General features: G+C 45.5%; 1 protein-coding gene across 2 annotated transcripts in view; it reads right to left on the bottom strand.

Moving 5' to 3' along the window:
* Nucleotides 1-16358, bottom strand: part of LMX1A (LIM homeobox transcription factor 1 alpha) — a 76984-nt gene that overhangs the window by 13350 nt on the left and 47276 nt on the right. For both annotated transcript variants that reach the window (XM_083743960.1, XM_083743961.1), the window contains one exon: nt 4710-4942. In XM_083743960.1, coding sequence (XP_083600086.1) covers nt 4710-4942 — 233 coding nt within the window. The remainder of the gene's footprint in view (nt 1-4709; nt 4943-16358) is intronic.

Here is a 16358-nt window from a genome sequence, read left to right as displayed (position 1 = left end):
GCTATAGACCACTGGAAGTATGTTGGAGCAACTTCGGCTTTCAGCTGTAGATGACATCAAGTTGGGCTCCATTGTCTTCTCTTCTAGGAATGTAGTGTAGCAGAGATCTAGGTTTGCACAAGGAAAGTGGATTAAAGCACATTTTCTTTCTTTAGGGGGAAAGAAAGGTCAGATTGTCCTTAGGAAAGGGACACGGACGGGATAGATATAAGATATATGTTCAAAAATACGGTAAAGGTTCACTATCTGTGCTAGCATTCGATTGACGTTGGAGAGAGACTGAGTTGAGAAATAAGACCAAGGGTACATATTGATATAGGAATGTATTCGATAAAATGTAAAGAAATATACAATAATAAGAAAGGACCGAACATTCTTTATGTATGCAACAACGGCAGCAAGGATACTCATCGCTAAGAATTGGAAAACTCAAGATCTACCCACGCTGGAAGAATGGCAGATGCAACTGATGGACTATATGGAACTAGCTGAGATGACTGGCAGAATCCGAGACCTGGGAGAGGAGAGGGTCGAAGAAGATTGGAAGAAATTCAAGATTTATTTAAAAAAACATTGTAATTTGGTTGAATGTTAAGAAAGGATGCTAGATCATAAATAACTGTGCACCACTAAATTAGATGGAATTAAGAGGATAAGTAAGTTTGAGGAAAAATTATAAATCTATTGGAGAACTAACAGATTATATTTAAATGAATTTGACACAAGACTGTAAACAAGATGATAAATTGCGGGCAAGAATTGACAATGATTCAAATGGGAGCGGGAGGTGTGAGGGAGTCTAAAGATGTTAAGAAAGTATGTTATGATATATAAAACAAAAAAAAATTCCTTCCATGAGCTCATACCAAGAACTGACTTAGTTGGTCTTTAAGGTGCTACTGGAAGGAATTTTTTTTTGTTTTGACTATGGCAGACCAACACGGCTACCTATCTGTAAAGCTCATACCAAGAACTGACTTAGTTGGTCTTTAAGGTGCTACTGGAAGGAATTTTTTTTTGTTTTGACTATGGCAGACCAACACGGCTACCTAGCTGTAACTGTTATGATATATGTTATTCTGTTTCTTTATCTTTGCATTTTTATTTAAAAAGCTTAATAAAATATTTATTAAAAAAAACAATAATAAGAATACATTCATTTGTAAAAAAGGAATATAGAACGGGAGAGACAGGAAGTCCAAAGTGTTGGTATATATATGATTTTGGAATAGTTTTTTTGTCCTTGTGTTTTGTTTTTTCCCCTTTAAGTATATAAACTTTGTATACATGCTGAAAATTACAGTATAATAAGCCTTGTGATGTAATATGATAATGTTTACCGATGGAACATAAGAACTTAAATAAATAAATAAAACTGCAAGCAAAAGGAAAAGGAAAGGGACACGGACAAAAAAAATGTGCGATAATGACACCACCAGGCAGATAAATCAAAATAAATGCCTGTTGTCACATGATCTCCTCACTAACAAATCAGAAGCAATGCTCTGTAATGAGGAGACACCACATAACCTCGAGATGAAGCTTTGTGCAAGCAAATCAGGACAAATGCTCCCTGAACAGGTCATCTGGAGGAGTCCTTAATGTCTATTGTTTTTGCATTTCATATCCATTTGGCTTCCCTCCGTTACTTTTTCAACCACCATATCTTTCCAATTTAGAATTACAATACATGCACCTGATGAAATGGACTGTGGTCCTCAAAAGTTTCTGCCATAATCCATTTCTGCCACAAGACTCTTTATTGCTTTTGCCTCATTCTACTCAGTGCTCGGCATGATATCAGAGTTGGGGCGTTGTGTTCAATTTCAGGAAATATTCCTGGAAGAAACCTGGGAATGGTACCTCTAAGGGGCAAAGAGAGACGCATGACAATCTGGCAGCAAGCCGTGGAATGGGCCTGAGGCTCAATAGGCCAAGTCTGGCAGTCTTGGTCTTCTGCTCCACTGAGCCCAGCCTCCTTCGCGAAGAACGTGATGCAACTGCTCTCACTTCTGAGAACTATCTGGGCAGAGCAACTGAGTCTTTTCAATCAAACCTGGCTCTTTCTCATTGCGTATCTAGTTACTTCACTCTATTTACCGCCCGTCTGCCAGAAGATGGCAGCATTTTGCTGGTTTTGTTCTACATGGCAGCTGTATTTTCTAATGTCACCTCTCGGTCAAAACTGTCGTTATCAAAGCCATCACGGTGCTGTTTGTGATGTGGGTGAGTGTGTGAGAGAGTCCGGTCCGTCCTACAATCCTAACCTTTCTCTGAAAAAGGTCTCATCCCCACTCTTGGATTTACAGCTGGCAAAAGAAGAAAACTTTTCCTATGTAATTCTTACTCAATCCTGCTCTCTGCCTCTTATCTCTCTCGTTGCTCCAAGAGACTCTGACATGGAGGGAGAGGAATGCCAGGAGGGCCAGTGGCAGAAACTGCACAAGTGTTAAGGCCCCAGCACCCAAGCAAACAGTCTTTCAAGCCATACACTGGTATCTCTGAAGGCAACACCCACTGAATCAGATTCTCCCAAGAGATTGGCACCCTCAGAACCACAGGGGGTATGGAGGCTCAGGAGGTGCCAAGAACCTGCTGAAATTGTCTTTTCCTTGTGATCTGTCCAGGGTACTGAAGGACCAGTTGCTAACTTCGTTTCAACGTTTCTTGGTTTCTGATTGGACGTGAGGTCCCTGCCCACTGCTCAGCACTGCCTGCCCCTGACCCCGACCAAAGATTTGGAAGGTGATCTTGAGATGGAGGAAGAAATCAAGGAGATGACTAAAGGATAATGTGTTGTAACAACGAATCTCACACTGAAAGGATAGATGCATGCTTAAGTCATGACAAAGAAACAAAGGGAATCGTAAGAGGCAAGAAGGCTTCCTTCGGAAAATGAGAGTCTTGACCAAATGAGAACAAAAAAAAGGGTACAAACTCAAGGAAAACGTATATCAGCTGAAAATAAGGCAAGCAAATAAAAAAACGAGGAGGATATTGATAAAAACACTAAGAGCAATAGTTTTCTGGAAAAAAATTAAATGCATGAGAATTAAGAAAGAGGTCAAGGAGACCATTGGGACATTAGATAACAAGGGACTGAAAGGGTGCAGACCCAGCAGATCCCTGAGATCTTCCCAAGAGGTTTTGTGCCGGAACTTGTGGAACATCATCTGGTCACCCTATAAAAGTGAGCGTTCTCCATAGTTGTGCCTGTCCTCTTGCACTCAGGAGGCATCAACCTTTGGGTGCTTCTGGCATTTATTAAAAGCTCGCTTGTTTGTTCCCCTGATTTGTAGCACTGATCCTACTGCCTTGAATGGTATGAGATACCTGTACTATTTTTGAAACTGAAATGGTTTTGAATGCATTTTTATTTACTTCTTTATAAACTGCTTCAAGATTTATTCACAATGATAAGTGGGAGGGGGATAATTGGGCAGTTCAAGACAATGCACGAGACTTGACAGAGTCCGAAACCTAGTTTTAACTGAGTTTACAAAACTACCTTTGGGCTGAGGCTGGGCTCCTTCAGTTTGTGGCTGTTGGGCCACAATATTTATCACTCCTCCTTGCAAAACAATTCCCTGTGCATGGAACACTAACATGTTGGGGAGAAGGCTAAGTCAGAACTCAGACACAATCCAGAAACAGGTTTGTGAGGGAACATTGTCCACAGAGTTTTTTGATGGATTAAGCAGATATGGAGTTATTTTAATCAGATACAGGTTGGTTTGTTTCCTTGCTTGCTTGCTTGCTTGCTTGCTTGTTTTAAAATTAGGTGTGTTTTATTCTATTGCTTTTAAATATTGCTCCCTTGAGCTTCAGCTGAAGCTCAACATCAAAAAAATGAAGATCATGGCCACTGGTCCTGGCAAATAGAAGGGGAAGAAATGGAGGCAGTGAGAGATTTTACTTTCTTGGGCTCCATGATCACTGCAGATGGTGACAGCAGTCACGAAATTAAAAGACGCCTGCTTCTTGGGAGAAAAGCAATGACAAACCTAGACAGCATCCTAAAAAGCAGAGACATCACCTTGCCAACAAAGGTCTGTATAGTCAAAGCTATGGTTTTCCCAGTAGTGATGTATGGAAGTGAGAGCTGGACCATAAAGGAGGCTGATCGCTGAAACGATTGATGCTTTTGAATATGGTGCTGGAGGAGACTCTTGAGAGTCCCATGGACTGCAAGAAGATCAAACGTATCCATTCTGAAGGAAATCAGCCCTGAGTACTCACTGGAAGGACAGATCGTGAAGCTGAGGCTCCAATATGTTGGCCACCTCATGAGAAGAGAAGACTCCCGGAAAAGACCCTGATGTTGGGAAAGATGGAGGGCACAAGGAGAAGGGGGCGACAGAGGATCAGATGGTTGGATAGTGTTCTCGAAGCTACCAGCATGAGTTTGACCAAACTGCGGGAGGCAGTGGAAGACAGGAGTGCCTGGCATGCTCTGGTCCATGGGGTCACAAAGAGTCGGACACGAGTAAATGACTAAACAACAACAACAACATTGCTCCCTTCCCTTGGGGTTGGTGTGTCACAAATAAATAACAGATATTTTGCAGCCCAGAGGATTTCGAATTATAAAACTAAGAACAGATTGGGGAATGTCACCGGGGAACATTTGATATCCTGACCCCCAAATATCACAACAAGAGCCCTTCTGTGGCAGACAGTAACCAGCAGCACCCTTAAGACCCCCTTACCAGAATCAGACGCAGTTGGGCTCACTAGGCTGAGTAGTTCACGCTCCTTCTCATAGTCGCTCTTGCAAAGCAGCTGGTCCTCCTTCAGGACAAATTCGTCCCCCTTCTGAAGCTGCTTCTCGCAGACGCAACAGCAGAAGCAGCCCACGTGGTAGACACTTTTTTGGGCTCGCATGACGAACTCACTGGGGGCAATGGCTCCAAAGCAGCTGCTGCACTTCACTGCAAAGAGTCTGCCATGCAAATGGCCCACAGCAGAGTGTTAGGTTTAGGCCTTGATTGGGGTGGTCAGCTCAGCAGTGGGTTTTGGAACAGACCCCATTACTCCCTTACGTTGCCCCCCAAAAGTTAAGGCTATCTTGTGCTGGAATCGGAAGGCAGAAATTGCTTGTTTTTCTGTCTCTGCGATGACATTGCCCCAAGCTTGTGCTTTAATCTCGCTTTTACTGACAATTTTTTGTGTCACTGAATTTCAGTTCAGGGCAACTAGGGTGCCCTCTGGCTTTCTGAGGAAAATCTCACTCTAGAACACAACTAGCCAAACACCCACCAGTTTTTAGCCCTTATGTCATGGGTTGGAGGGAATATCAACCTTTGAGCTTCTTGAACCTTGCAATAGCCATGGTGCAAGGTGGCAAAGCCCTGAACTAGTCTGAACTAAGGCGTTAAAATATTTCCTGGACTGTGTGCTGCTCCAGATTGTGGCGGGGGCAGAAGGGGTGGGGAATGACCCAAAGTTTCTCCACTTTAAACAACACACTGCTTTCTCATAAAAGGCAAGCAGGCCACAGAGGAGAGAAGGGCTCGTCTTGCAGAGACAGGGTTGCCATTGCAAACTTTTGATTTCGAACATTCTGGCAAGTGGGCTGCACCTGTGACAGGTTGAGGGTTGAGGCAAAATGGAGAAACAGGTGTGAGAGTAATCTCTGTGATCTACTGCTGCCCGATCACCCAGTGGCGTAGCGTGGGTTGTCAGCACCCGGGGCAAGGCAAGTAATTTGCGCCCCCTAACCCCTAACCTGCAGCCCCTGCCAGCTTCTTCTTGCTGCTGCCTGGGCTGGTCTGGTGTGGTTCTCTCCCGCGCTCAGCGGGCACTGGGCGGCCGCTGCACTGTCCATCCCCCAGATAGTCCCTCGTTCTCTCTCCGCACCGCACGCCTGGCACCCACCCCCTCCACAGTAGGCGGCGACCCGGCGGCTCGGATCGGATTCGCACAGCCAGCACTGCAGAGAGAGAGAGTGAGTGAGCCAGGTAGGGGCAGAGAGCTGCGAGTGCGAGCGCGCGCCCCCAGATGTTGCGCCCGGTGCGGCCGGCCCCCCCTGCAACCCCCACGCTACGCCACTGCGATCACCAGATAGCTTTGCCCTCCCAGCACAACAAACACACATACAGTGCATGTATTTGGTAGCTCACGAGAGCCAATGGGAGGAATCACAAACCTGCCGACTTCAGTCTCACATGCAGCAATGTGTGAAAGTGTCACAGTGGCTGAGCTCAGAAACCTGAAGAGGGCCGTAACATGTCTACCCAGAAGCAAAAGGTTGCGGCAAAGAATGGAGTTCAAGACTAGCTGTTGTACATGTACTGATCACGTTGCAGAAATTATTATGAAGTATAAATAAAGAGCACAACAAGAGTTCTTAGAATACACTGCTTGCCTTCCAGTTAGATCTTGAATTTATCCAGACCTCGTCACCTAAACACTGGTTGCCACCTGAAATATCGCACATGATCTTGTACTGGATTGCTAGTCTAAGATCAAGTGATGAAAGACGTTCAACTAGTTTAAGACTCAAGAAACTTGAATTCTTGACATGGTTTAAGGTTGCCATGGCGAGAGAGCAGGGGTCTTGTTTCTTTAACAGCTGTGTGGCTGGCAGAAATTCAACTGGCTGGCCCTTTTTCTAGATTTTGTTTATGGGTTCGCCTGTAGACATGCTGTGCCTATCAATCATATTGCTCATTTTCAGCTCCTGGTTGATCCCCTCCAGCCCATGATTCAACGACACTTTATGGGGACCCTTTATGGGGTGGGCAGTGGGGATGGCTTCCTATCCCTGCCTTATGCTTACTGAAACCAAGAGGGTCCAAATGGGGATTAGAGGGGATCTCACCTGGTTACGGCATACGGGTAGCGCTGTGGGTTAAACCAAAGAGCCTAGGACTTGATCAGAAGGTCAGCAGTTCGAATCCCCACGATGGGGTGAGCTCCTGTTGCTCGGCCCCTGCTTCTGCCCACCTAACAGTTTGAAAGCACGTCAAAGTGCAAGTAGATAAATAGGTATCGCTCTGGTGGGAAGATAAACGCCGTTTTCGTGCGGTGCTCTGGTTCGCCAGAAGCGGCTTAGTCATGCTGGCCACATGACCCGGATGCTGTACGCTGGCTCCCTCGGCCAATAAAGCAAGATGAGCGCCGCAACCCCACAGTCAGTCATGACTGGACCTAATGGTCAAGGGTCCCTTTACCCTTTACCTTTTACACCTGGTTATGGCCTCCTCCACTATGGCGAGGTGTATATTTTTCTTTTAGTAAATGATTTCTAATTTTGCATCTATAAATGCAGTATAAATAAGCATTTGCAAATTTTCATGCAAATTGTGCCTTCTTTTGTGGATCCAATCCACATACAGTGAACATGCACAGAAAAAAGTAAAAGGTAAAGGACCCCTGGACGGTTTAGTCCAGTCAAAGGCGACTATGGGGTTGTGGCGCTCATCTCGCTTTCAGGCTGAGGGAGCCGGCATTTGTCCACAGACAGCTTTCCGGGTCATGTGGCCAGCAGAACTAAACCACTTCTGGTGCAATGGGACACTGTGACAGAAACCAGAGCGCATCGAAATGCTGTTTACCTTCCCGCCACAGTGGTACCTATTTATCTACTTGCACTGGTGTGCTTTTGAACTACTAGGTTGGCAGAAGCTGGGGCAGAGCAAAGGGAGCTCACTCCGTCAGGAGGGTTCAAACCGCCAACCTTCCAGTCGGCAAGCCCAAGAGGCTCAGTGGTTTATACCACAGCGCCACCCGCATTCCGTCTTGCTGGCATCCCTGTTGTCCAGGGAGTAGGTTTACTACCTCATTTGCTTGCTGTCCCTGGTCTTGCTTATCTTTCTATTTATCTGACTGAAGATGAAAGAACAGATACGTCACAATTCTGCAGATGTCCAAAACTGTTGTGACGGGAGCATAATTTATTGTAATTATTGTAATGTCTTTCCTTCCTGATGATTATTAGTGTTGAGCTGAACATAGCATGCACAAACTTTTGTGGAGCCATTTCCAGCAACTTGGGCAGGGGCTTAGCAAATGCTTATACTTGCCTATTACGTGGGGGCCTTACCATGATTGAGGCAGCAGAAGCCCCCCCCCCCAGTAAAAATGCTTTCCTGCTCCTTCAAACTGTGGCAGAGCAGCACAGCAGACTGCCATTCGTTTTGATGGCAATGTCCAAGGGGGAGAAGAGCAGACATTAGACGGTAATGTTTCCATTGTGGAAAAGCAAATCGAAAACCACGGCAGCCTTGTCAATAATGCCACCCGCCCCTGAAAAGTATTCAAATTCACCAAGCTCTCCTAAATCATTCCAGTCTCAGGGTGCATTTTCAGCTTACCCACCAAAACCGCCTAGCCCAAATACTCCAGCCTTACCCCCAGGTATGTACAGTGGTACCTTGGTTTACAAACTTAATCCGTTCCCAAAGTCTGTTCTTAAACCAAAGCATTCTTAAACCAAGGCGTGCTTTCCCCATAGCAACGGGGGACTCAATTTACAAATGGAACACACTCAACAGGAAGCGAAACATGTTCTTATTCCAAGGCAAAGTTAACAAACCAAAACACCTACTTCCGGGTTTGCAGCGTTCTTAATCCAAGTTGTTCATAAACAAAGCTGTTTTCAAAACAAGGTACCACTGTATCTGCTTTTTCATTTTTAAAGTGCGCCCCCCCCAGACCTTCATTTCGTCTATTATTTATTGTTCCCAATAATGAAAAATCGAAATATATTACTGATTGAAAGAACAACAAGAAGCCGGGCTGTTTAAGAAAGGGGGCTTCTTCTCCCTGCAAAATGGACCACCAGTGGTTGTTGCTGGAAGAAAAGAACAATGAAAATGCAGACAGACAGCCGCAAGGCGCTGCACCACATCATATCTCAAATTCAGCCCAGGGAGGAAGAAAAGATAATCTTCCAGTCCTGGCCAGGGATAGCAGCAGGAGGAGGTACGATCCTGTGGTAGACACAGCACTGAGCTGCCTGGTAACAGGAGACATGAGAATGAGCTTGACCCACTGACGGATGGGCGATTCCTTCGCTGACTTTCTGAAGCATCACTTAACTCTGACAAGCCTGTGGTTTTTGTAAGATGAGCTAACACCACACTGGATATTGTGCTATGCCAGATATTTGGCTCTTATTCTGCCGAGAAGATGCAGAAAACAAAATCCACCATATGGGGAAGCTAATTGCAAACACTTGCTGCTCTTACTGAGGGTCCTATTTTTCAAAGGTCTGCTGAGATCCGGCAACAGCAGCAGAGAGAGCATCCAGCAAACATGCATGCTCTTTTCATGCAGCCGGGGCCCTGCCACACCGGAGACAGAGATCAGCACTCCGAATGGTTCATAAGGACAAAATGTACCGTATTTTTCGCTCTATAGGATGCACTCTATAGGACGGATATCAGCCTGAAGCCTGGGGAGTGCAGTGACAACTCTCGCTGCGCTCCTCGGGCTTCAGGCAGCTATCCGCAAAACTTTGGAGCACGCCCCCAGCCCAGCAAGCTCCGGGAGCAGCGGCAAGGCTGAGCGCAACCTTGCCGCTGCTCCTGGACCTGTTCTGGGGGCTGGGGTTAGGGGAAGCTCTAGCTTCCCCCGCCCCAGCCCCGCGGCTAAAAATGAAGCCAAGACAGCGAACGGGATCCATCCCACTGGCTGTCTTCGCTTCTGCCAAAGCCGCGCGCAGCCTCTCCCGGCTGGAGAGGTTGCGCGTGGCTAAAGAGAAAGCCAAGACAGCCAGTGGGATCCATCCCCTTTCCCCCCTTTCCCCCCCTTTATTTCCCCCCCCCTAAAAACTAGGTGCGCCCTATGGTCTGGTGCGCCCTATGGAGCGAAAAATACAGTACAGTGGTGCCTCGCAAGACGAAATTAATCCGTTCTGCGAGTTTCTTCGTCTTGCGGACTTTTTCGTCTTGCGAAGCACGGATGCACACTGGTACTGTATTATGAACGTTATTACAGTACAGTACTCCTTTTATTATGGGATAGCGGGCAAAGCACAAAGCGGGGCGCTCCCCAGCAGGAGGAGTTTCCCCAGCCTGGAGGATCTGTTGCCGGGAAGAGGCAAAGACACCCCCTCCCACCTCCCCACGAAAACAGCCCCCCTTCCTCTGTCGCCAAGCCTTGCCGCGTCTTCGCTCCGCCAAACCGCGTCCCACATCAAAGCCCCAGCCCGCTCCTCTCCCTCTCTCTCCACGAGGTGCCAAAGGAAGTTCGAGCCCAGGAACCGAGGGCGGACGCATGAAGCGCCCGGCTTGGACTCTCCCTTGCTGCCCCCGTTACCTTGCACCACGCCGCTGGGCTCCCCACAGTCTCGGCAGCTGCTCCCGGCTTCTTCCCACCCCCGCAAAGGCGCCTTCGCGGCGGCCCAAGCGCAGTGGATGCCTCCTCCTCCTCCTCCTTGGTCCCCCTCCTCCTGCCTTCGCAAAATGGAGCAGCCACATGGGGAGGGGGAGAGAGAGAGAGAGAGAGAGAGGCAGCAGCGGCGGCAGCGGCAGCGCAGAGACCCAGCCAGATCTGCTGGATCCCAGCCCACCTGCCTCCTCTGTGCCCTCTCCAGAAGAGGATCCCTCTGGAAAAGGTAGGTCGCTCCCTCGCTCGCTCCCTGCCAGCCCAGTTCCCGCTTCAAAAGGAAACAAACTTGCAAGACGTTTCATCTTGCGAAGCAAGCCCATAGGGAAATTCGTCTTACAAAGCACCTCAAAAAACAAAAAACTCTTTTGTCTTGTGAGTTTTTCGTCTTCCGAGGCATTCGTCTTGCGAGGTACCACTGTATCTCCTCTCCCTCCCTGACCCTCTCAAAACGCAGATGGACAAGTACAGCTACAGAATCTCCACTAAAAGTGACTTCACTTTTCCATGAGGGCGAGATGAGAAGTCAAGTAGCCTCTTCCTCTCTGCCCCCCAGGCCTCGTTTTCATTTCATTATTTCATTACTTGATAGAATAGAGGCCACAGGCTATCACCAAATCAAACACCTAACATAAAACTATCCAGAGCAACTGAAGGAGTTGCAATCAGGTGCGGCTGATGAGACATTTGCCTTCTTTAACTGACTTTCCTTGGCACGGAGCGTTAATTGTGAGGCTATCACAGATGGAAGGGGGTGTGTGGAAATAGATGGGATTTGCAGGGCTGTCCCTCCCAACGAACAACATTTTTCTGACATGACAGAACAGAAAGGAACGTGATTGACAGGGGCTTCTAGATTGCTGTTTGTTACCATGATAGTTGCATGTGACGCATTTGAATAATGACCTTCAAATCCCTCCAGAACAGGCTGTGGAGAGTCAGGGATTCCATGATAAATACTGGACGGACACAAGAATTCCCTCCATCTCCTTATCCCACAGCTTTAGCTGCCATTAATGTGCATAATGTGTTTTCTCCATTTAAAAGGAAATGGAAACGGGGGGGGGGAGAGAGAGGAGAAACAAACTGCTCCCCCCAAATCAGGTTGCTTGGAGGGTGGTCCCCCTGCCCCCCCCCACCAGTGCAGTGCTTAGAAAAACATAGAAGCCCAGGCTGAGAAAGAGGCAGTTGGTGGGTGATCCTATCCTGTGGGCTCTGGGCAGCTTATAGCAATTGCATCAGAATCCATTGCTGTCTCCAAAAGACTCACCATTTATTAAGTTTGAAGGCTTAAGGAAACAAAGACGAGCAAAGAGAAAACAATAAATTCCATCCACACCCTATTTCTTCCTTGCTGTGCTTATTCTCTTAAGTTTCTTTCAAAACACAAAGTTTCTTCTACAGTAGTTTCTTTCTTTTTTTTTCTTTTCTTTTTTTGGGGGGTGTCTTTCGCTGGATTCTTTTTTTAAAAAAAAAAAGATATTTATTAAAGTTTCAAAAAAGGTTACAAAAAAGGTTACGAAATAAGAAAAACAAGAAAAAAAGAAAAAATACAAAGTACAGAAAAATGAAAAACAGTTAAAAACAAATCAATCTTTTCATATCTTATCTTTCATTTACATGTTTCCTTGACCTCCTCACACCTCCCTTTTTTGTATTCCAGTTCAATTAGTTGATTCAGCAAATCCTTTCTAACCTTATTTTTCCCTTTAATCCATTTACAATCTATTGTACTTAATTCTTTATAGCATTTCTGCTAAAGCCATGTAACTTCATTCCAACATCTTTCTAACATTCATTAATTTTACAATATTTCTGTAAGTAATCTTTAAATTTCTTCCAATCTTCTTCCACCAACTCTTCTCCCTGGTCTCGGATTCTGCCGGTCATTTCCGCCAGTTCCATGTAGTCCATAACTTTCATCTGCCATTCTTCCAGGGTGGGTAAATCTTGTGTCTTCCAATACTTTGTGATGAGTATTCTTGCTGCTGTTGTTGCATACATAAAGAAAGTTCTATACTTCTTTGGCACCAATTGGCTGACCATGCCCAGGAGAAAGGCCTCTGTTTTCTTCAGGAAGGTATATTTAAATACCTTTTTCATTTCATTATAGATCATCTCCTAGAAAGCCTTAATCCTTGGGCACGTCCACCATAGGTGAAAGAATGTGCCTTCATTTTCTTTACATTTCCAACACTTATTATCGGGCAAATGATATATTTTTGCAAGCTTCTACAGTAGTTTCACTTCCCCATCTAATTTTTTTTTAACCACAAATGCACAATTAAAAGGAAATGAAATAATACATTAAAACGATGATATAACTTTGGTTCGTTTATGCTTCTTTTACCATGTTGGAACGATCAATGATGTGGACATATCGTAAACAATGCTTTCAAGCTTTCTTTCTGATATTTGGTAAGTCTTGAGGTGAATTTGAGTCTGAGATAACAACAGCTTGTGTTGGTAATACCTTGGTTGGTTTTCTGGGTTGTGGATCGGAGGTACAGTGGTACCTCGGGTTAAGAACTTAATTCGTTCCGGAGGTCCGTTCTTAACCTGAAACTGTTCTTAACCTGAAGCACCACTTTAGCTAATGGGGCCTCCTGCTGCTGCTGCGCAGCCGTCGTGCGATTTCTGTTGTCATCTTGAAGCAAAGTTCTTAACCCGAGGTATTATTTCTGGGTTAGCAGAGTCTGTAACCTGAAGCGTCTGGAGGATTGATTGCAGAGGGTGATATTAAGCAACTTCGGTTCTGCCCCTTGATATTGGCATTATGGGATTCCTCAAGTATCCATTGTGTTCAACTTTCAAATGAAGTCAGAGGTTATGGTGATGGTGTCGGCGATACACTGATAGCACTGTCTCTATCTGTGTTCCCAAGCTGAGCCAAGTGTGGCTCATTTGGAAGCCATAATGCCCCAGATGAGAGTGAAAAAATACTGAAACTCCATCTTGACAAGGCGGAGGTTCTGTTGGTTGGTGGCTTGTCTGGCCAGAGATGTGATATGCAACCAACTCTGGAAGGGCCTTTCCTTGAATAACAAGGAGTGCAATCTGGGAGTGCTGTTAGGTTAGAAAACCACTCCTGTTCCACAAATTTGTCAAATCCTCTTTTAAAGATTCTAAGTCAGGATCACCACAATGTCTTTTTGGCAATTAATTCTGAAAGTTAATTATGCACAGTGTGAAGAAGCATATTATCTCGCCCATCTGGAATTTACTTCATTTGGTGACTGCGAGTTCCAGTACAGTGGTACCTCGGGTAAAGAACTTAATTCATTCTGGGGGTCTGTTCTTAACCTGAAACTGTTCTTAACCTGAGGTACCACTTTAGCTAATGGGGCCTCCCGCTGCCGCCGTGCGATTTCTGTTCTCATCCTGAAGCAAAGTTCTTAACCCGAGGTACTATTTCTGGGTTAGTGGAGTCTGTAACCTGAAGCGTCTGTAACCTGAAGCGTCTGTAACCTGAAGCGTCTGTAATCCGAGGTACCACTGTATTAAGAAAGGGAGGGAGAGAACATCACTCTGCCCCTTTTTTGCACTTCATGCCTAATGCTGTGACCTTATGAATACTATTTATTATTTTATGTTTCTGTACCCCGCCTTTCCACCAAATGGTGCTCAAGGCAGCTAACAAGCACGATAAAACCAAAGGAGGCAAAACACCACTAAAAACCAATTTAAAAATTAATTGCAACATCTTTTTCAAGTCAGCCTATGGGCCAAAGTCCTGTCTAAATAAAAGCATGTTTATTCTGCCAACAGCAGGTCACCAAAGGTGTGGCCAGCCTTCCTTGCAAAGCTGATAACAACACAAACAACATAACAGGCTGTATGCAACTATATAAATTCTTTTCAAATGCAATTCAACATATCATATCAAAATATATGGTTCTACAGACCAACTTATCATATAAACGAAACATATTGTGAGAAATTAAAGTCCAGCAGAAATTAAAGTCCAGCCCCCCCCCCATACATTCACTAAACCAGGCTTCCTCAACCTTGGCCCTCCAGATGTTTTTGGCCTACAATTCCCAAGAGCCCTAGCTACCAGGACCAGTGGTCAGGGATGATGGGAATTGTAGTCTCAAAACATCCAGAGGGCTGAGGTTGAGGAAGCCTGCATTAGACTGTGTGCACAGACACTGCAAGGATACTAACTGTATGTGTTTAGGCTCTGTATGCATGGTTGAGAACTCACTGAGTGCTTTTTGCTTTCTGCTTTTACAGAGGTCTTGGCCATGAGTACAGTGGACGCTCGGGTTGCGAACGTGATCCGTGCGGGATGCACATTTGCAACCCGCAGCGGCGCATCTGCGCACAGGCGGGTTGCGATTTGGTGCTTCTGCGCATTTGCAAAGCGCGATTTAGCACTTCTACACATGCGCAACTGCCGAAACCCAGAGGTAACTCGTTCCCGTACTTCCGGGTTTCGGTGGGTGAGTACCCCGAAAAAACAGAACCTGAAGCGGCTGTAACCCGAGGTATGACTGTACAGAGTTTATACATGTCCCACTTGTATACGCTGTGGATTTGTGCAGACAGTACGTCAGAGGGGGCGATGCTGCCATCACAATCCTGCTCCCTCTCGCTTGCTTGCATGTGTTCACACCGGTGCTATTTTTCTATAATAATAAAAGAGGTGGTGGAACTCACCATGAACACCTCCCTTGTTCTCTTATAATGGCAAGGGTGCCCACCTGAGAGGTGCCAGAACTGAGTTCTGGCTGGGGGAAAAAGCACTGGTTCACAACTACACATTTGAAAAAGCCTTTCTACTTTAAGAAGGGTGGACCCAAGCTAGACAGAGAGGCTCTGTCATTGCTGGTGAGGTCTCCCTGTTTTGTTTTCTTCTTTTTTTTTACAGAACAAAAGTACAGCAAAGGTCCCTCTTTAACCTCTCCAACCATGATCATGAGGCAAATAGTCTTGAACCATCAATGGAACATTTCGAGATTTAGATATCTGAGGCTTGCTATAGTCATTCATTTAAACCTTTGTAGTGTGCTCTTTCTGTAAATAAAATATCGCCATTGTCAAGTAAACAGATTGAAGAGGGACAATTTCTTATCTCCCTTTGCCTCTCCTACCTCCCCCCCCCCTGTGGTGGACAAACGTCCATTTTACTGCCTGGCAACGGGTTAGGGGCTAAGCCTGCAAAAATATGAGTGTTTTTTGGCTGGAGTACCGGAGGGCCTGCAGCCCTACCGAGAGAGAAAAATTAAACACCCCATGCCATGGCTCCAGAAAGGGGAAGAATTAGGTTTCATACCGTGAAGGCTGGACCATGGCATTCTTTAGCTAATGCTTAACAAACCCTTCAACAAAAGGAGCCAACTTAGCTGCATGTTTGTAAAATGTATTCTCAGCAGAATCAGGTTTATTGGAGAATTTTGTGGTCCACCCACCCCTTTCTCTGCATCCCTTCCTTGACTAAATTCATGCCCATTCATGCCAACAGTGCAACATTTAAGGCTCCCAGAGGTTTAGCTACCAGGGCAAAAATTAGGTATATCGGAAAAACTCCATTAATTTCAGCTAATGCCCTAGCACATGGATGCACTGCAAAGAAGACAAGAAATAACGTCCGTGTAAAAACCACTTTATGTTTCCCTACTTGTGGCTTGAAATGACGCATGAAGAAATATTAGAAAACAAATAACACTATTGCCGCTAATAGGCCATGTTACGCTGGGAAGAACTCCTGCACTCACCACACTGGAAAATAAAGAGAATATATGCGTGAGGTGTTTGTGGGAGGGCAGGTATCGAAGCCTCCCACCCCCAAATCAAAGACATAAAATGCACACCAGCTGAAGACAGAAAATAGATTTTAAGGGAGAGGACAATGTTACAATAAAGCCGCCATTGCCTGGGTTATACCTATTCATTTGGGTGGGGTATTTATGTGTGTATGCCCATATCCTATGAGCCTCTCTAGTAAAAACAAGTCATGCAGGTTTGTACAATAATAGGGAAACCTAAAGAAGCTATTGAAACCATAGTAAGGCAAAATA

This window comes from Podarcis gaigeae, assembly GCF_964106915.1.
Source record: "Podarcis gaigeae genome assembly, chromosome: 6".
In the NCBI taxonomy this organism is placed as follows: domain Eukaryota; kingdom Metazoa; phylum Chordata; class Lepidosauria; order Squamata; family Lacertidae; genus Podarcis; species Podarcis gaigeae.
The sequence above is the reverse complement of the archived record's forward strand: the minus strand, read 5'-3'. Positions and strand labels throughout refer to the sequence as shown.